Here is a 19,852-nt window from a genome sequence, read left to right as displayed (position 1 = left end):
GGGCCTCTGCCCCGGAAGGCCTGGCCCGCAGCTCCCGGGCAGGAAGCCCCAGGCACGGCCGACGCCGGCCCCTCCCTCCGCTGCCCGAGCTCCGCTTCCCCTCGGCCTGCGAACCACCGCGGGGCCGGCAAACGTCCCGGGAAGGCCCTGAGGGCAGCATTTCGGGCTCTGCAGGCTGGGCAGCAGACTGCACAGCCACTCAATGCGGCTGGTCCTTGTAGCACAGAAACAGTCACAGGTGACATGCAAATGAGTGGGTGTGGCCGTGCGCCAGTAAAACTTTATTTACAGAGCCCGGGGGCTGCGGGATTTGGCCCTCAAACGCTAGTTTGCAGACCCCTGGCCTAGAAAACAGCTCTGCAGCCAGAAGCATCGCTCAGTGCGCTCTCCAGAGCCCCCCTGACCGCCCCCTGCTGCCCTCTGACCTCATGACCTCTCGGTCCGCTTGCAATCTTGGGACCCCGGCAGCCAGGCCAAGCAATTAAAGCACTGGATACCCGGTTACCCCATCACAGCCGGGACACGATGGAGTCTTTTAAGTATAAATATATTCTGTGCCAAACGTGGGGTGTGCGTACACCCCGGAGTGTCTGTTGTCTGCCTGAAATGAAAACACACCTGGGCACCCGGCACTCTCTCTGTGGCACTACCTGGGGGCAGCGAGGGCCAAGGCATTCCACGGAGACCCCGAGTCCTCTGCCTGGCCCCGCCCCTGAGCCGGGATGCTGCTCAAGCCTCGGAGACGGGAGAAGGATGAGAGGGAGAAGGATGAGAGGGAGAAGGATGAGGGGAAGGAAAGCGGAGAAAAGAGAAAGAGGGAGGGAGAGAGGGAGGCAGGCAGAGAGAGAAGGGACAGAAAGGGGGGAATCGGATGGCGGGGACCCCCCTGTGAATGGTCTGTGTCAGTCGCCCACCGCCGTGTGACGAACGCCCACGCCTGCTCCAGCTGGAACAGCGCCCGGCCATTCTGGGGGCCCGCTCGGGGGCCCGCGACCTCACTTCAGGACGCCCCCAGGCTGCACCCCGTCATGGAGACGGGGGAAGGGCCCGCTCCTGAGCTCACAGAGGCCGTCAGTCAGCACAGTCCAGGCCCTCCTACATCTCCCCACGTTCTGTCTCTGTTTAGAGGTTCCTGGGGTCGCCCGGGGCCCACCTGGCTAATGCAGGGTGGTCTTCCTGTTCCAGGACCAACTCACTAGAGACCCTGACAACCTCCTCACACCCCTCGGTGGGTCGGGCGGTGTACTCAGAGCTTGGCATCCCGTCACAGGGGGCCCTGGCCCTCCCCCAGTGCCACCCACACGACAGGGACACACACATGCCACTGGGGACCCAGCGGTGCCCTGGACAGACACGGCCCTGTCCCTGCACCTGACCTGGGAGAAGGCCGGCATCTGCCCGGGAAGCGCCGGTGCCGTGGGCCCTGGTCCCCAGTCAGGGCTGCTCCAGGCCCACGGAGGGGTGTGGGGCAGATATCTGGTTCCCAGCCCCCAGGGCCAGAGGCTCGCCATCACCCGAAAGCACGGCATGGGGTCCTGAACAGAAACTCACCACACCCCCAGGTCACAGGGCGCAGCCCGCGCAAAACCAGCCCCCGCCCCCGTGGGGCCCAGGACCGAGCCCGGCTGCACGAGGCCGCCCGCGCTCTTGGTGGCGGCTGTTCTGTCTTCTCTGGATGTGCCCGGGGCTCTTTCCCATCGCAGCGACGTGGGGCCCGATAACCTCAGTGGCGTTTGGCAGCCATCAGGCCCAGCCGTGGGAGGCCTGCATGACCCGACGCCCTTCCACCCGGTGTGGCCGTCACAAGCTCCATGACAACCCCCCATGATAATCCGCCCCCCCCGCGAGATGCCCCGGCTCCTTAGCCTGAACGCACCCACCATACCACGGTCCACGAGCAGCTCCGTGGGTCGCAAACCAGCCACGCGAACCAGGGATGGCGGGCGAGGGTCCCGTGAGGACTCCACCCCCCCCGGGAAGCACGGGGCTGGTGACAGAGTTGTCCCCACGGGGTGAGAGCGGACCTGGGGTCCCGTTCCCCGGACAACAGGCTCCCACAGCTTCCCTGGGAAACCCCGTGTCCCACTCTTCCTGTCCCCCGATGACCCGAGGATCCCGCCTTATTCTTGCCCCAGGTTCACGCGAGCAGGACACATAACGGCCAGTATCTTTTAGACGAGGGGCACAGCGGACGGGGTTCCCACACCATCACTCCGTGTCCCTGGTGATCGGAGGGGACGGCGGGGGCACCGGTTGGGAGGGGCGTGTGGAGGAGCACGGGAGGCCTGGAGAGGTTTCTCCTCCTCCAGCTCCCCAGGGCGCCCAGGAAGCTGCAGCCATGCTGCATCCACTGCCCACATCGACTGGGTGGGGAGACCCAGGCTCCCAGCCTCTGGGGCAGGAGGGTGGGTGGGGATGCTGGACCCGCCCCCCCCCACCGGGACGCGTCTAAGTTCCTCCCAATGGGGAGCTGCTATGGTTCTCTGACGAGGACCGCCACCCCGTCGATAGAGCCATTAACCTACCTCGCACCACAGCTTCTTCTGTCAAAGGAGCCCAATCACCCAGGTCCCTCACTCACGGCCGGGAGGCACGGGGGAGACGGCACAGGGGATAGGGCGTGGCCAAAGTCCACGTCGCCAGCGACTGGCAGCCCCACAGAGAAGTGGGGGGGGGGGGTGAGGTCCAGGGTGTTTTCTCAAGTGACCTGCACGCCAGGACGCCCCTTAAAGACGTTTCCCCAAAACTTAAATCCCCAGTACCCACTCGGTTTATCTTGGGCTTGGCCTCTTCTCCAAAAAGAGAGAACATTCTGGAAAACCGTGCCCTCCACTCAGGTGTGCACCAGCTCTCCCACACTTTCCCGCCACGTGGCCTGGTGGGCTCCGGGGCAGGAGAGCACAGCTAGGTGAGGCCGGGCCGGGGGACTTCTGCCCGGTGGCAGCTCGGGGACCCGTGCAGGGACAGCAGCGTCCCGGGAGCCGGCAGGGGCCGTGCTCCTGTGCCAACAGGACGCCGCGGCGCTCAGTGAGCGGTGACGGGATCAACGAGCAGGTCGTCACCAGGGAAGCTCCCAGGTCACAGCACGTGGCTGGGTCCCGGGTTGCCATGGGGCCGGGGCTGGAATCTCGCTAACACGACACTGGTCAGCCAGGGCATCTTCCCACAGACCTCGCTGCTCCTCCCCGAGGGCCAGGGCCAGGACACAGGAGTCTGAGAGCAGGGCCCCCCCCTCCCGGGGCCGGGGCTTTAATCCACTGCGCAAACGGCTCCTAATCCCTCTCCAGTGAGGAGCGTGTGGAGACTGCGGCCCCTGCGTCCGCCAGCCTCCTCCCTGGGGACTGCCGGGTTCACAGACGAGACAGCTGGCCTGCGCCCAGCGCTCCCGGCCACGGCCCACAGGCAGCACAGGCCCGTGCGCCGGGACAGGAGGGGCGGGGTGGCAGTCACCACACAGCCTGGCGCACGCCGGCTGCCTCGGTGGTGCTTCTGAACGCAGCCGCCCTCCCCCAGCTGAACGCTGGGTGACATCGCTAGCCCTCAGATGAGGACACGGAGGCTCAGAGGGACCATGGGCACTGCCGGGGCTCACACAGCTGGTGCCCCTGTGTCTGACCCGGGAGCTGCAGAGGAAGCCCGGGTTTCGGAAGTGTGGGTGCCGAGGCCCGCCCCGCAAAGACCCGAAAGTGGGGACCGAGACACCGTGGGCCCACTCACAGCGGCCGGAACCTGAAACAGCCTCCACACCCGCCCGCCCGTGGGGCGCAGTGGGACGCTGCTGGGCCCAGGAGGCCGTGGGAGGGCCGCCACCCGCAGAGACCCCACAGCTTGGGGGTGCGCTTGTGGGGAGGACTCGGTGGAACGGAACCGGAGGGCCCGCTGAGCCGACAGCGGAACTGCTCGGGTGACAGCTGCACGACGCGCGGGCGCCGAAGGCCACCGAGGCGTGCCGTGGAGCAAGGTGACTTCACGTTATGGAAATCCCACCGCAATAAAATCTTGTTTAAAGTGTCTACAGAGACAGACGGGGGCCCCTCTTATGAAACCCAAACGTGCCCTGTGGCCAGTGACACGAACGCTACCAGTCTGGGACTCGGTGGGACCCCGGAGTTCTTACACAGGAGAGGGGGCTCAGGATGGCGGCAGGGGGGGCCAAGGGGCTGGGGCAGGGGAGGGCGGGAGCCCCCTGGTAGCCAGCAGTCTCGGGGTGCCGTGAACGGCAGTCTCTCGCTGGAGACAAGAGAGGGGTCGCAAAAGGCAGGGGGAGCCCAGAGAGGCCTGGCCACCGTCCCGGCGGGGCTGCTGGCCCGGGACTCAGACGACACGAGTGAAGGAAAGGGTGGCCCCCACACTCTCCAGGCAGCCCCCCCCACCCGGGTGGGGGCGGGGCGGGGGAGCTGCCCGAGTCTGGGCAGGTCCCGCGGGGAGTCCACGGGCGGCGCAGTTCTGCTGACTTGGCGTCACCTTAGACAGATTGCTTAAGGTGCCCTGCCTCAGTTTACCCATCTGTGAAATAAGGCTAATGCTACTTCCTGACCTCGAAGGGCTGTCTCGAGAGTGTGTTAATTAAAGTTTCTGAACTGCTTGACAGATGATGGATGAAGGGGCCAAACTTATTAATTGGTGATTTCCAGGCCCACTGATGCCTTACACCTGCCCCCCACGACACACACACACACACACACGTGCTCACACTCACACACTCCACACACAGAGACACACATGCACAGAGACACACACCTCTAATTCACACCTATACCCACACGGTGCACACACACCTGCCCACCCCCCGCACGGACACGCACACAGACACACATGCACACACACACGTACACACAAGGGGCAGGTCTCCTTCTCGGCGACTGTAAGAAAGGGGCTTCCGGCTTCAGGGCCACAGGGACACAGGCGGCGGTGACCCCCGTGACACCGTCTGGGGAGCGGAGAGTGGCCCCCCCCGAAGGCTTTCGCCCCTCGACATTCCCACGGTGGCTCCGTGCTGCTGGGTCCCCCCTCGCACCTGGGGGGCTCTTCCCCAAAGGTAAACGGGTCACGTGGGCAGGTAAGGAGCATCGCCAGAGTGGGGTGGGTTCCCCTGAGGGGGAGGGTGGGGAGTCAGGGGCCTGGGGGCGGGGATGGGCTCCGGAGGCACATGCAGAGAGGGGGCAGAAGGCAAGGCGGCTGATGGAACACGTTGCTTGCTTGCCCCCCGGGGTCCTGGGCCAGCATCTCCCGGGGGACACTTGTGAAGGAAGGCAGAGCAGGCCCCCCAGGCAGCTGACCGTACCCTGCCCCCGGGCTCCTCCCCACCTGGGGTTTCCGGGTGGGGGGCTCCACCCAGAGCTCTGGCCCCGATCTCCCAATCACCCTCCTCCTGGCCCAGGGCCCAGAGCGAGGCTGTCTGACCCACCAGGTCACAGGCTCTGCCTGGGGCGACCCCCCAGGTCCGCTGGCTGCCTGACTCTGCAGCCCCTTTGTCCCCCCCCCCCCCCGCACCCCTCTCAGGGCCCGTCTTCCTAGTTCCAGCTGCACACGCATGTGGGGGCTTCCCAGGATTCAGTGCTTCCCAGGCCGCACAGAGAAGCCGGAGTCTGGCTGGGCAGTCCAGGTCCCCGCACTCTGGCCCCGCCCACCTTTCCAGGCCCCCCTCTCCCACTGCCCCCCACACACCTTCCTCCCAGCTGTGGAGAAATGGACCCCAATATACCTGCTCTGCCCACTCCTGGCACCAGGCTCCCCCTACAGCAGGGGACTTGGGGAAGAACCCTCAGCCTGTCATGTAATGCAAGGTGCCTCCGTGCCCCCTTCCTCCAGGAAGCCTTCCCAGCTGCACCAGGTAAAGCTGCCTGCTCCTTCTCCTCGGCCCCTGCAATTCCCCCTGCACTGCCTCTCCCCCTCTCCCCTTACAGGTTCCCACAGCGCCATCGAGGGCCCCTCCGTCTCCGCACCCAGCACCCGTGCCCGGCGGGCGCTCCGCCCGTGCCTGCTGAAGGAAGCCGTCGGCAGGAGCCCTTCCATGGCCCGAGGGCCCGGAGCCAGCCTGGGCTGTGGTCCTGGGCCAGCTGACCTCTGGGTGACCACCCAGGTGGCTGGTGCTAAGCCCCCGCAGCCCCGACCTGGCCAGGGACTCGGGGCGCGAGAAGCCAGATGATAGCCGGCGGCGAGGTGGGCTGGGGCTCAGGTGCTCCGGAACGTCGGGCCTCTGGGACCACAGTCAAAACAGCCTGAGAACGCTGAGTGGGGGGGGAGGGGGGAGGCCCCTGGGGCGTAAGCGCTGACGGCCCTGGGCAGAAATGGGCAGAAATGGGCAGTGGGGAACTGGCGCCGGGATCCGGCCCAGAGGCCACAGGGCCCGCGAACCCATGGGGGACAGTGAGGCCACGGCTTCTGGCCCCGATGGGGCCTCTCCATCAAGACTCCCCGAAACTGTGGAAGGCGGTGTTGCAGGAATGAACTCGCTTCCTCCCGTCCAGCCCGGCTGGCTCTCTGAAGAGTCCATGCCTTCGGACGGGAGCCACCGCGTGCCCAGGCGGTGGGGGGCACCGTGTTCCTCCACGTGTGGGCACAGTCCAGAAGGTTCTCCTCATGACACAGGAGGGTGGGCGCTGTGCGGGGAGCCGGCCCCGAGGCGGGTCCTCCCCTCTCGAAGGTAAGGGACTCCGTCCCAAGTGCCCGAGCGCGGCCGAGGCCTCTGTCACGGGCTGGCCCCGCGCTGCGGGGGGCTCTCACAGCACATGGAGTAGAAGGCCGCTGCCCAGCAGCTCTCCGTTTCACAGAAAAGTCTCTCCCAGCACTAGCGGCTGAGTGTGGACCAAGGCCATGGTGGTTCCTTCCCGTGGCCTCTGTGGTCTTCTCTCGACAGTTCGGGGGCTTGACTCCGTGGGGGAGCGTTCACATTTGGTCCCAGCGACCGCCGGTCCTGGAGGGCGGGCAGGGGACTCCAGGCCAGGCCAAGAGATGACAGACTCTGAGCAGACGCTCCTTGGAGCCAAGTGGGGCGTCGCCTAAAGGGACGGACTCGGGCTCGGACTTGACCTCCCCGTCTCCAAACCACCGGCACCGCCCAGCGCCGTCCCCGACCTGCCCGAGGGCCACTGCAGCAGGAGGGCGTGGCAGCCCCCCTTGGGCGCTCTCCTTCCTCTGTGGCTGCCCTGGGCCTGTCCTACGGAGCTGGGGACACCTGGAGGTCAGGAAAGCCCCCGTCACCTCTGTGTCCTGGGCTCCTGTGTGCGCCCCACACAGGGCCAGGCAGGAAGGAGGTCGGCCCCGAGTGCCAGGCACAGTCCCTTGTTGCACCGCCTTCCGGGGCCCGTGGGCGTGCTGCCCCCCAAACACACCCCACCCCCACTTGTCTCCGGACTGGGGAGAGCAGGGTACACGGGCCAGAGGGCAGCCCCTGGGGCTGGGCGGCCTGGCTGCTCGTCCGGCTCTGCCACCGCCCGGCCGTGGGCCCCGCCCCTCCTCTCCCCGCCTCCCTGGAGAAGGGACGCCGTCACCTGCCTACATCCTAGCAACGGTGTGGGGGTGAGTGTGCAGAAGGGAGCCCGGCCTGCAGCAGGCACTCGCGTCACCTGTGGGCCTCCAATGAGGTGGCGGTGGGCCGCCCACGCCTACCGACAAGCCCGGCCCTCCACCCTCGTGGGGGAAAGGGGCACCTGGGGCCCGTGGGCAGCCCCCCTCCTGTCCTGTGACCAGACAGGACCAGCCACCTTCAGGCATTTCTCCCTTTCTGAGCCCCAAGGAAAACTCGGCGTCCTCAGCACAGAGCTCGGCCCCCGGAGAAGCAGGCACGGCCCCAAGACTCTTCCCCGCCCCGGTCCAGGGAGCGCCTGCTCCTGACGCCGGCTGATGGGCCGGCATCGGAGGCCAAGGCCCTGCAGGGCTGGGTGGGCCAAGACTCAAGGTCCACGTGCCCGGGGCCCACCCGGGAAGGGTGCCCCAGCTCCCCGAAGGCTCCCACTTCCCCGTGGGACGGCCCCCACCTCGGCAGGAAGCGCCTCGGCAGGTGGAGGGTCCGTGGCTCGTGAGCTGCGGCGCCCACGACACAGCGCAGCCTCCTCCCCAGGGAAGCTTCCGGACCCGGCAAGGCCTCCTCTAAATCGACACCCTAACGCCCTTGGCTGTGATTTGCTCCAGGAGGGTGGCCACCCCTGACCACCACCCCACGGAAGGGAACACTGGACCTGAGCTCAGCACGGCTGCCCAGCCGCGGCACGTCCGGGCAGGGGTGCCGCTTGGGAAGGAAGGAACCAGGGGCAATGCTGCCGGTCCTCCAGGCCAGGGCGCCTGGTGGCGAGGCGACCGGGACAGAAGCGACAGCACCGTGCACAGTTCCCGGCAGACGCCCGAGGACGCTGGTCTACGAGACAGGGGCCAGCCCGGTGGCCGCAGGAGGCCGGGGGCGGGACGAGGCCTGGCTGCCAGTTGGTTGGCAGCAGGAGGGGTCTCACGGGGGTGGTGGGAGCGGCCCACAGCCGGGCTACGGGATGGCCGCGCACAGGGTGCACTCACTGAAGACCCCGGAAGGGCACCCTGGAAACAGGTGGGTGCTGGGGGCCGCAGAGCACACCCCAGTGAACTCACACGCACACACACGGCGAGTGAGCGGCCCGCCACCCCGAGGCCGGACCCCCCTCCCCCGGGCTCCGCACCGGGCCCTCGTTCCTCCGCTCGGCTTGGCTCCGTGAAGCTCCCGGGAGAGCCCCCTCGGAAGCAGTGGCATATTTATTTTTAATTACTAGCTAGGTTGGATAACAGTATCTGTGTCACGGAGACGCTGTCATCCCTTGGTGACAGTCCGCTCACTCTTGGCTGCAGAAGAATCTCTCCTGCCGCCCGCCCGCCCGCCTCTGCCCTGAAACGGCAGGTGCCGGCCCACACGGCGCTGGCGTCACGGCCGCCGGGCCCTGCAAGCCGGGCTGGGTTTGCTTTTGTTTTGTCCCGATTTCCCCGGAGGGCAGTGCGAGACCGAGGCAGTGAGAAGCAAATTGTACAGAGGAGAAGGGAGCTGCGCAGGACGGTGACAACACAATGAATGGGCCTCCTGCTCCGTGAAAGCAGGGTTCAAACCCCAGCTCTCCCACTGGCTAGCTGTGTGACCTTGCACGAATCACCTAGCCTCTCTGAGCCTCACACCCTCCTCTGTCACATCCGAGGACACAACACCCGCCTCACAGGTTGCCACGGAGACCCCGAGGATGGACTGAGACAGTGTGCACCGGTTGGGTCACTCAGCGCAAAGCCTGGGTCCAGGAAAGGTCTGGCGGCCTCCCGCGCCCCTCGGCTGGGCTGGGCGGGGAAGGGAGGAGGAGGAATCGGTCTCCTGCCCCAGCGCTCTGACGCTCAGAGCCGGCTCACACAGCGCTCCTCCCAGGCCTGCCCCAGCGTCCTTCCGCCAGCGTCCCCTCGGCGCGTGCCTGCGGACACGCCCACGCGCGCAATCCGCCATCACAAACACTGAAGTGACAACAGCAAAGCCACAAACTAGCTTGCGCGCCTCACACCCGCGGAGTCCCCCGCCCTCCTGATCTGGAGACGAGTGCCCGCCGTTTCTGTGCCCGACTGCACCTCCCCGGGGCGCGGACTCGGGGCCCCTCCGCGCGGGGCGGGGCAGGAAAGTGGAGCTGGCCCCGCGCAGGCTGCCCCACTTCCGGAGCTGACCTGGTTTCCGCGCGGCCCCCGGCCGCCCTTCTCGCCCAGCAAGCACGCGCCTGGCGTTTATTACTGTCAGCGGCGACCGGCCTCGGCCGCCGGCCACCGGCCACCGCACAGGCCTCTGCCGCCCTTCGCCGCGTTCTGAAAACCGGGGCAGAATCCCTCCGCCGCAAACGTCGCCACCGCGCAGCTGTGTCACCCCGCCCCCCACGGCCACGTCACTCAAGGGCAGGGTCCCGAAGAGGCCACACACGCGCCCCGAAGAGACAACCGGGAGCTGGTCTCTGGCAGGGGGCTGGCGAGTCTCCGTCTGTTTAACTAAACTGTTTACCGCCGGGTCCCTGTGGATTCGCGCGCGCTGCAAGGTGTGACACAGCCGGGTCCGGTGGACACTTCCCCGTCCCCCAGCGGCGACGTCGCCGGAGAGGGCTGCTGCGCAGTGTAAATGCGCCACCACCGTGTCCCTCCACGACCCCACTGTCGACCCCGGCAGGCCGCCGGTGTGGCCCACCCATGACCAGTACGAACAAGGCTGCCATGAACACGGGTGTGCTGGTCCGTGTGAGGACACACGCTTTGTGTCTCCGGCCTCAGCGCCCACGAGGGAAATGCCCCCCGCAGGGCAGCTGCCCTTCTCGTGTGGGAAGACAACGCCCACCCGCTTTCCAGACGGGCTGGGACACGTCCCCGCCACCAGCCTTGCGGGGCCAGCCCCTCCGAGTCCTCGCCAGCGCGGAGTCCCTCCCACCTTTTAGTATCCCAGCCCCCGACGGGTGGGGGCGCTGGCTCGCTGCGGGCTGCAGTTGCGTTTCTCGAACAGTCCGAGACGGTGAACGCCCCGCCCCCCAGGCTGTTTTTCCGGCTCAGCCTCCTCCTCCGTGAGATGTTCCTTCCAGGCCTTACCTGCTTCTCCCCAGACTGGCTGAGCTTCTCAAGCGAATGTGGAGGGTTTATTTCCCAGTTTTGACTCCTGAGGCTGGAGAGAGCGCACGTAATGTGACCCTGCGGGGTCACTAAGTCCCATGTCGCGCCGGTGGTCTGCGAGCTCTCTGTGCCGCCTGGAGCTTGTCTGCTCCTCCGCCTAAGAAACGGGGTTCCTCCAAGAGCCAGCTGGACTTTCTTGACGGGGTCCAGCTTACCAGTGTTTTCCTCTTAAGGAACTGGGGTTCCACTGCCAAGTGGAAGAACCGCCCCCCCCCCCAGCCCCGTGTCCCACACACATTCCCCTTTGTGTCCCCTAGAGGTTCTGCAGGTTCACATTGTGCGTGGGGCTCCGCCACGCCCTGGGAGTCCCTTCTGCGTGAGGGCGAGACGGGCGCCGAGCTGCCCGTGCACTTCTGGGCGGGGGGTGTTTGGTGGCTCCCGGGCCGTTCGCCCAAAGGCTGCCTTCCCTCCGCTGCACTGGAACCTGTGTCAGAGGCTGTCCGGGTGTGTTTGCGGGAGACTGTCTCCGGGTGCTCCGCCCCGCTTCCTCCGCCTGGGCCTCTGCGCCCTGCCGGCGCCCCGCTGTCTCCGGCGCCGAGCAGCGGGAGCAGCTCGGACTGACTCCTCGAGTTTCATTATTCTGTGTCCATGCAGTTGTAGCCAGGCCAGTTTCTTCTCGTGCGGACTTTAGAATAATCGTACCTGCGCGTACAGATATTCTGCTGCGGTTTTAGGGGCCGCGTTAAACCGCCGCGTCGGTTTGAGGGGGCGGACCCGGTGGCGCTGCTGGACCCTGCGGTCCGGGACCAGGACGCCCGCCCGTGCGCGCAGCCCCACCGCCCCCTCAGCGGCGCGTGCGCTCCCCGCACGCAAGCGGTTAGCGTAACGTTGTGTTAAACTCACACCAAAACATTTCCTTTCTGAGTCACTGTCGATGGCGCTGTATTTTTAATCCCCGCGCCCGTGTGTTCACTGCGAGGAGAGACGGAAAATGAAACACGAGTCATCCTGGTACATTTATCTCGTAGCCACAACGCTGCTGAACTCACTGCTTCGGGGGTTTTTATAGACGACGGGAGATTTTCTTCGCAGACGATCGCGTCATCTCTCCATATGAGCAAACACAGTTCCCTCTCTTCCTTCCCGTGTGCCTTTATTTCCTCTCCTTCCTGTGCCACGCCGGCCAGAACTCCCAGCACGCCCAGAGCGGGGAGAGCGAACCCCCTTGACCCGCTCCTGACCTCAGGGTAAAGCCTCCAGGGTCCCGGCACAGAGCGTGAAGCCAGTCCAAGGCTTTGGCGGGTTTCTTGTGCCATGCTGAGTGAGGGCCCCTCTGCCCCGATATTCTCGGGAGTCCTATCCATGGACGGGTGTCGAACCTGTCAAATGCGGGCAACTGTACGATTCTCCTCCTCGAGCCTCTCCAAACGAGAGCTGCACTGACCGGTTTTCCAGTATCGAACCATCCTTGCTTCCACGCGATAAACCCATTCGGCCGAGACACACACGTTTTACATACAGCCGACGTGCATTTGCTGGTATTTTGTTAAGGATTTTTGGGGGGTCCATTTTCCCAGGCGACATGGATTTCTAGTTTTCTCTGGGGGGACTGCCTGCGTGCGCCTCTTGCAGCAGGACAGTATCGGCGGCGGGACGGGGCTGGAGAGTGTCAGCTGTGGGCAGCGCCTTCCTGACGCCAGGACCACCCCCCAGGACCGTCCCATCCTCTGACCCAAACCAGGGCCTCGGGGACACAGCCGGAGAACGCCCTGCAGGGCCCACCCCCAGCCGCGCACCTGCGCAGTGCCGGAAAGCAGCCCACCGGCCTTGGGGCCAGGCACCCCCCCCCCATGCAGCAGACCCCCCCTCCCCCTGAGGCCGGGTTCCCACTCGATCCTGTGGGTATGGCAACTTGACTCTGGAGGGGACGCTTGTTCTCAACACCGGTCCCTTCTCCTACAGTCGGAGCCCCCAAACGCCCCGACACACACAGTCACGTGCACACACACCAGCCGCACACACGCACTCACCACACGCCCAGCACACACATCACATACACACCGGCACACACCCAGCGGACACACCCCTCCCCCACCTCTGCACACACCCCCTACACAGGTTCCAGCACTCACACACCTGTTTCTGGACAGTGTTCCTGGAAGTGTCCATTCGTACCAGGCCCCGGCGATTCCTGGTCTCTCGTGCCCCGTGGGGCCCGAGGTGGCGGGGCGGTCAGCGTGGGGGATGGTGCTGGGACGCAGGGAAGTGAGGGAAGGCCCCGCCCCGGGGGGCAGGTCCCGTGAGTGTGTGCTCCAGAGGGGCCGCCGGGGCGTCTGCCGCCCAGGTGTGCTCACATGGGCGTCGAGGACCGTGCTGGACACCTCCGCCCAGGTCGGCCCTCCCTGCCGGCAGGCGGCCCAGCCCGCCCTGCTCTTGCACTTGCTGGTCTACCTCCCCTCGCCGGACGCCCTGCCTCTGACTCCCGTGTTAGAGGGGGGAGGGCTCTGTCCCTCTGCTCCGGGCCCCAAATCACTGCCTGACCACCCGCTGGGGGATGCGCCCCTGCAGGTCCACCTGTCATACCTCCCTCGAGACTCTGGGACCTTGAAAGGGCAGCGGCAGCCCCCGCCTGGCCCCTCATGCTGCCTCTGGCGGGGGCCGGGCCCTGGGTGGATGCCCGCTGTTGAATTAGGGGGGCGGGGCCGGGCCGCCCTCCCGGGAGCCCGGGCCAGCGGAGTGCGCTGCCCGAGGCAGGCTCTGGCCGGGGCTTCGGGCCTGACCACGCTGACCGCTCCCACGCCAGCGTCCACGGGAGGGTGTGCCCGGCACGGCAGCCGCGAGCCCCACGGGCTCCGGGGCACCCCGAGGCGGCACTGAGAGAGCGGATCACGCCCCTGGTGTCAAGGAGCCAGCAGAGGGTGAGACCATCCACTCGTGCTCGTCATCAGTGCTGCCTCACGCTGATCCCACGTGGAAGCTGGGAACATTCCGTCTGCGTTGGGGTAAATTCAATGTCTCACTGAAGTGGATTCACCTCTTCCTGTCTGTTAGCGGGGCGCATGGAAGTTTTCCAAATATAAGCGGGTGCTGTTGGTATGGGACCGCGCCGGTCTCCACCCCGACGGAAGGAGCTGATATCACCCCCAGGAGCTCCCCGCCACGCCGGTCAAAAGCTGCCCGATTCGAGTCGGCATGGCGTCCGCTGGCGGTCGGAAGCTCCCGAGAACGGAAATGCATTAGAAGTGCGTCTAAAATGAGTGACAGCAGAGGTTGGGGCGTTTTCTCTCCTGCCTGTCACCGGCCTCCCTCGGCATCTGCCCGCCCGCCCACGGCCTCACGTGCCAACCAGAGCCTCCTCCCCCCGGCGCTCCGGCCCAGGCTCGGGTCAAGCACTCCCTGGTCCCCCGTGGGTGTCCGCACGGTCTCAGTCCCGAGACGGCAGTGGAGGGGGGACGGCCTCAGCCTCACTGGAGGGCTAGTAAGTGCGCCTTCTGCCCCCAGGGCCCCCCGCCAAGTCTCCCTGTTCCCCTTGGACCGCACCTTTGCCCCCCACCCCGCTGCCAGACCTGTACCACCTGCCTTCACCTTCTCTCCCCATCTGCGCCCACCCTTCCTCCAAGACTCGTAAAAATGGGATGTTCTAGCTCCCACGGGACTGATAATGACCGAAAGACCTCCACGGCATAATGCTTCCTGCACATGCCTGCCTTCCAATGAACACTCAGCCCAAGCCAAAGCAATGAATCTCTAACGGTGGAGTTGTGAGTACCCGCGTGCCAGGCTGAAGAAGAGATGCCTCTGCTTGAGTCAGAACAGGGCCTGCCCCGAGCATTGGCCTTGGCCGGGCATTCCTTCCCCAGCGCTCAGTGTGACGTCAGGGATGAGTGACCACAAGGACAGCCTCGGCACCTCAAGGGCACTGTGCCACGTGGACACCTGCGCTCGTCCACTGTCATCTCCCGAGTGTCCCCAACGCACCAGGCGCTCTTCCCGGGAGTCGGTGAGGAACGGGGCACAGGCCCCGCCCACAGGCCGGCGCTCCAGGCCACTGCAAAGGGGACACGCTGCCAGCTACGAGGTCCCGGCCCCCCCCCGCCACGCTGTCCCCTCCAGAAGCCCTTGAGGTCACACACAGCCAAGCGTGGCTCTCCTCAGCAGCTGCACCGCCCAGGCAACGGCCCACGCGGGGCTGGAAACGACGGGAAGGCAGAGAGGCGGCGGCCTTGCCAGGACAGCCCTCCTTGGCTGGCCACCGAGAGAAAGTGCCACAACTGGCAGGCGTCCCAGGGAGTGGACAGAACAGGCAGAGGGGCTGGCGGGCTGGGGAGGGCTCAGCGCAGATGGGCCCGGCCTGGCTGCCACAAGTCTTTCCCTGGGTGGCAGGGGACACAACACGAAGGGACACAGTGCGGGCATTGAGTGGGGACCCAGACACCAGCCCTGCCCCTCCCCTCCCCACGCCCTGTGGGCCCCCGGGCAGGACCCTGTGCTTGGCCAACAGGCGGGCCCCCACTCCCAGTTGTCTCTGGGCCACCACAGAGGAGACGCGTATGAACTGTGAAGGCCCCACGGGTGAGGGGCGGGCTTCTGGCCGCTCTGGGTCCCCGGGGGGCTTTGGAAAGCCAGGAGACCCGGAGCTCAGCACAGCCCCCTGAACTCGGCCGGCCCAGGGGCTGCTGGGAGGGGACTGCACAGCCGCCCCCGGCGACGGCAGGGGGCAGAGTCCTCACCGCACTCCCCTAGAGGGGGCTTGGGGGACGACGCAGGGAAGCGGCGTACTGTTCCCGGCTGGTTGCTGGGGTGCAGAGCGTTGCCCCCAACCAGGGGCTGGAGCAGCCCGGCCTCAGGAGGCAGATCTGATCCAGTCCAGACGCAGACGGACACCCGGGTAGCCAGCCACCCCCTCCCCCCACCCCTGAGGGCCCCCGGGGCTCCGGCAGGCACCCTGCAAGCCTCTGGCTTTCTATGAACGGAGAGCTGGTCCGAGTTACGTAACCACCGCTCCCCGCTCGGCCTCCTGACTCGCCGGCCCTGCGGCGCCTGGCGGGGGGCTCAGAGAGAGCGCGCCCACGGGGCCCACCGGTGGCACCGTCCCTGCGCTCCAGGGAGGCCCCGCCCCCGCCTCGGCCCCACCCCCCGGGGCTGATTGGCATCGGGCAGGAGAAACCCTCTCGAGCCAGACTTCAAACACGAAAATCTAGATCAAGGATATATTTGGCTTTCCGAGCTAATCTGCATCGGCCTGGTCTCCACTGACTTGTAACCCTTTGAAGAGAACTGAGCAACTACGCGTGGAAGGCAGGTGACACTTACGTAACCCCAGACAGAGCCCCGGGGTTCTGGAAGGCTCCGCGGCGCCGTGCTGCCGGTCGGGTTGGGGCCCCGCGTCTACCCGCCCACTTCACCGTGACCCGGGGTGCCGCCTCCCCACATGCCTGGGCACCCCGGGGCCTGCCCACCCAGAGTCCGGGGACTCACCCCGGCCCACTTCTGCCAAACGCCTGGGTGCTGCCCGGGTGCTGCCGGGTCAGTGGGTGGGGACGACGAGGCCGGCAAGGGGTGCTGCCATTCACACCATCCAAGTGACCCTGGCCAGGCAGAGGCGCCGGCAGCGGGAGGGCAAGCTGACCCCCCTCCAGGGACCAGAGGATGGACAAATGTCTCAGGGAGGCCCGGGGCTGTCCGAGCTGCCGGCCCTGCTCCTGCCTTATCATCTTCCTCGGGGCGCAGACGGAAAGGAAGCAGGTGATTACAATAAATCAGCGGAAGGGACGGCCTGGGAGGAGCCTGCCGCCCCCTCCTGCAGCACTCGGACAGTGGGTCCCCTGGGGGGTGGGGTGCTTGAGGGCAAGGGGCGCACCCCTGTGGCGGAAAGATCTGAGCTGCCTCCTAAAATGGCGCTGTGTTCCAGCGTCATTGTCCCTGACGAGAATCCCAGCCACGACGCCCCGTGGATCCCAGCCGCACACACGGGCGTGGGCAGGACTCGCTGGAGGGCCGTGTGGTGGACGGAGCGTCTGACCGGCCTCCAAGGCCGAAGGAGGACTCGGGGGGCAGGGCTGCCGACAGCCCACCCACTGGGGCTCCCCGCGCCGAGGCTCCGAGGTGGCGCCGCGTGCTCGGGAACTGCGAAGTGCCCGGTGGAGGAAAAGTGTGTGACATCATGTTGCCATGCCCCCACCCCCCACCGCAGCTGCATCCCGGGGCCTCCAGGACAGGAGCGGGTCACAGAGCCTGGGGGGGCACAGACAGAGCAATGGGGGGGACGGGAAGCAGCAGCCACCTTGGCCGGGCCGTGAACTCCTGAGGACAAAAGCCTGGCACTCGCCGGGCCCCCGACAAGCAGCGAAGGTGCTCGCCTCGGAGCCTCCCTGGGAACCGGGCTGCTGCTGAGTAAGTGGCCCCCCCAGCTGCTCCTGGTGCTCGCGGAGCTCGGCCTCCGTCCAGGCGGCTGGGCGCGCTGCTGGCCGCCTTCAGGGGCCACCTGGACCCGTGTTGCGGCAGCGTCTTCGGAGCTTTGCTACAACTCTCCCCCCCTCCCCCGAAAAGGCGTGCAAACAGCTCAGGAAGCCTCTGGCCCGTTTCCCCTCCGAGGAAGGAGAGGCTCCCTGCAGAGCTCCCCTCAAAAGCAGAACCAAAACACCAGGCCCAGGCCGTGTCCCCGAAACCGGAGCTGAGAGCCCCTCGCTCAGCTGACACCAGAAGCATCCCCCCCTCTGCTACCTGGACTCCAGGTCCCAGGTCTGTCTGCCACGGCCAGGCCTCAGGCCAGGCGGCAGGAGGCCGGGCGCTCACCTGGGAGCCGGGGACCAAGCAGAGGTGACAGGCTGGCTCCGAGGCCAAAGCGCCTTTCAGGTCTGGACCGAGCCATCCCTGGCTCTCGGGTGGCCAGACCGGCGCCCGGCGCGAGGCAGGGCACCCCGGCCCGTCTGCCTGCCTGGGGACGGCTCTCGCACACACCAGAGCTCCCTGCTGTCAGCCTCCCACACGGGTGGCAGCCGGTCCTCCGAGACCCACTCACAGAAAATCTCTTGTGCTAACAGTGAAGGGAAAAAAAAACACACAAAAGGTCAAACTTCAAAATCAGCAACAGAACTATTTCCTAAAGCAAAACCCCAAGAAGGGCTCGCTTGGGGGATGCTTTAGGGGAACCGCGCTCCCGAATTCTGGACCAGCTTTCTTCCGTGCTATTTACTCTGCTCTCTTATCAAAATGCACTAATCTCTCAATCTGGCAACTTAGTCATAAAAAAAAAATGTCGGTTCAAATAACTTGCAGGCAGTCAAAGCAGCCAAGTGCAGACAGCGGCTGGGGAGGTGCTCAGAGGTCGGGCTGGGGCCCGCCAGGCCTCCCCAAGGCGGGGTGCTCTGGCTGAGACCCGAGGGCGAGGGCAGGGTGCGAGAGGGGTCGCCGGCACAGCCTCCTGCTCCATTTTGTCTGGGCCCGGCGCCTTATCTAGTGCACGGATCCAGGCCGAGCCAGTGCCCGACACCAGCCGCCTCACCATTAACCTTTCCAGGCCCAGGCCGGCCAACAAGACCCCGCCCCCCGGAGAAGGGAAGCGGCTTTCCAGAAAAAGGCCCGTGATAACACTGGACAGTGCTCAGTGGCTGTCGTAAACAGTCTTCGCCCCGAGTGGGGAGCCGCCTCCTGTGTGGAGGGTAGCTAGGACACGCGGGCGAGCTCCGTCCTCTTTCGATTTCTCAAAATCAGGACGCGCACTCGATCCTCCCGGGGGCTCGTTCCCCCCGGCTCTGACCGGCTGGCGGCGGGGGCGGCTCGGGCGGCCGCCCCGGCTGCCTCCCCAACGCGGGAGCGCAGTGCATCCCAGTGGACGAACTCGGGAACCGCACGCTGCCTCTCGCCGCCTCCGCCTACGTCCCCCCGGCTCTCGCTGGCAACCTGGGACCCACACGCACCAGCTCCGCGGAGCCCCCAGCGGGAGGGCTCGGGCTCGGAGGCGGCCTGCCCCGCCAGGGGACAGCTGTGCCGCGCTCAGCGCTCGGCCGCCCGAGGCAGGGGTTGAAGCCGAGCGCCCACGCAGGCGGGCAAAGTTTTCGGAAAGGGGGCTTCTTGGGCACCCCCCACCGCCGGCTCCAAGCCCCATTCCAGCTCGCCCTGGAGTCCGAGACACAGACAAGCCCCAGGGCGCTCCCACGGGGGTTTCAGTGTGTAGCCGGGTGGGTGGGGGTGCCCGCTCGAGCTCCCCTAGAACCCCAGCATCTCGCGCCCCAGCTGCCCGCCAGCTGTGCGCTCCCGTGGAGCCCAGAGGTCACCGACAAACAGCTGGATGGGCAGCTGGAAACCCAGGAGGCCCCTGCTCGGCGCTGGAGCCCAGGGAACGACCAAACCGGAGCTCGGAGGCTGTTTGCTTCCGCTTTGCTCCAACTCCGCCTGCCGAGCTCTCGCCCGGAGCGGGGAGCTCTGGCTCTCCCCGGCAGCCCCAGCCCCCGCCCTGGGTCCACGGCCCGCCGCTCCCAGCCGCCGGCGTCTCGCTCCGGGCCCCCGGGATGAGGCGCGCCGGGGCGGCCCGCCAGGACACTGCGCCGCTGACGCCGCGAGGTGCCGGCGCCCCTGCCCGGACCCCAGACGCGCGGAGCCCAGGAGAGCGGGCCGCTCCCTGCGGAGCCGCTGGGCTCGGAGCTCCAGACTGGCGCCCCGACCCGGCTCCCGGTGCACCCCGCTGGCCGCTCGCGGGGAGCAGGGAAGGAGTCCCTTTATTTGCAACACTGAGGAAAGCGCCCTTCCGCCCAGCCCGGCACCCACGCACCCACCGGCACCAGGGCGCTGGCCGGGTCGCTCACCTGAGTCCTAAAAGCTGTTGAATCCACATGGTCACGTTTCGGGGAGCGGAGCCTCAGACCTTGCTCGCCCCGGCCATCTGCGCGGCGCCCGATCCCGCTCGCTTTCGTCCCGCCGCGCCGGTCTCTGGCTCTCGGTCCGCCGCCCGCCGCCCGCCGGCCGCGGGGCGCAGAGCGAGTCAGAGCGCGGCCGCGCGGGGCTCCATGCCGGCCGGCGCGCCGCCGCCGTTGGGGCGCATGGCTCAGGCTGGGCGGCCCGCGGGGGCGCACATCCTCCGGCCGAGGCGTGGGGCTCGCAGCCCCCTCTGGGGGAGACCCGGCGAAGGCGGCGGCGAGGCCCGTGGGGAGGGGGGAGGCCGGCCCGGGAAAGGGGCGCACTCCTGCGCTGCGGCCGTGCAGCGAGGGTCGCAGCAGCAGCAGCTTCGCCCTCCGGGGCGGCGAGGAGGGAGGCAGGGCAGCGCCGCCGTGAACCGTGC

At 67.0% G+C, this 19,852-nt stretch overlaps 1 protein-coding gene across 1 annotated transcript in view; it reads right to left on the bottom strand.

The window, feature by feature from the left end:
- AJAP1 (adherens junctions associated protein 1) overlaps positions 1 to 19,537 on the bottom strand; it is a 79,929-nt gene extending 60,392 nt beyond the window's left edge. The window contains exon 1 of the mRNA XM_036025222.1: positions 19,380 to 19,537. Coding sequence (XP_035881115.1) covers positions 19,380 to 19,408 — 29 coding nt within the window. The 5' untranslated portion in view covers positions 19,409 to 19,537. The remainder of the gene's footprint in view (positions 1 to 19,379) is intronic.
- Between the last annotated feature and the right edge of the window lie 315 nt (positions 19,538 to 19,852).

This window comes from Phyllostomus discolor, chromosome 5, assembly GCF_004126475.2.
Source record: "Phyllostomus discolor isolate MPI-MPIP mPhyDis1 chromosome 5, mPhyDis1.pri.v3, whole genome shotgun sequence".
Taxonomy (NCBI): domain Eukaryota; kingdom Metazoa; phylum Chordata; class Mammalia; order Chiroptera; family Phyllostomidae; genus Phyllostomus; species Phyllostomus discolor.
Note: the sequence above shows the minus strand (reverse complement) of the source record. Positions and strands in the feature narration are given on the sequence as shown.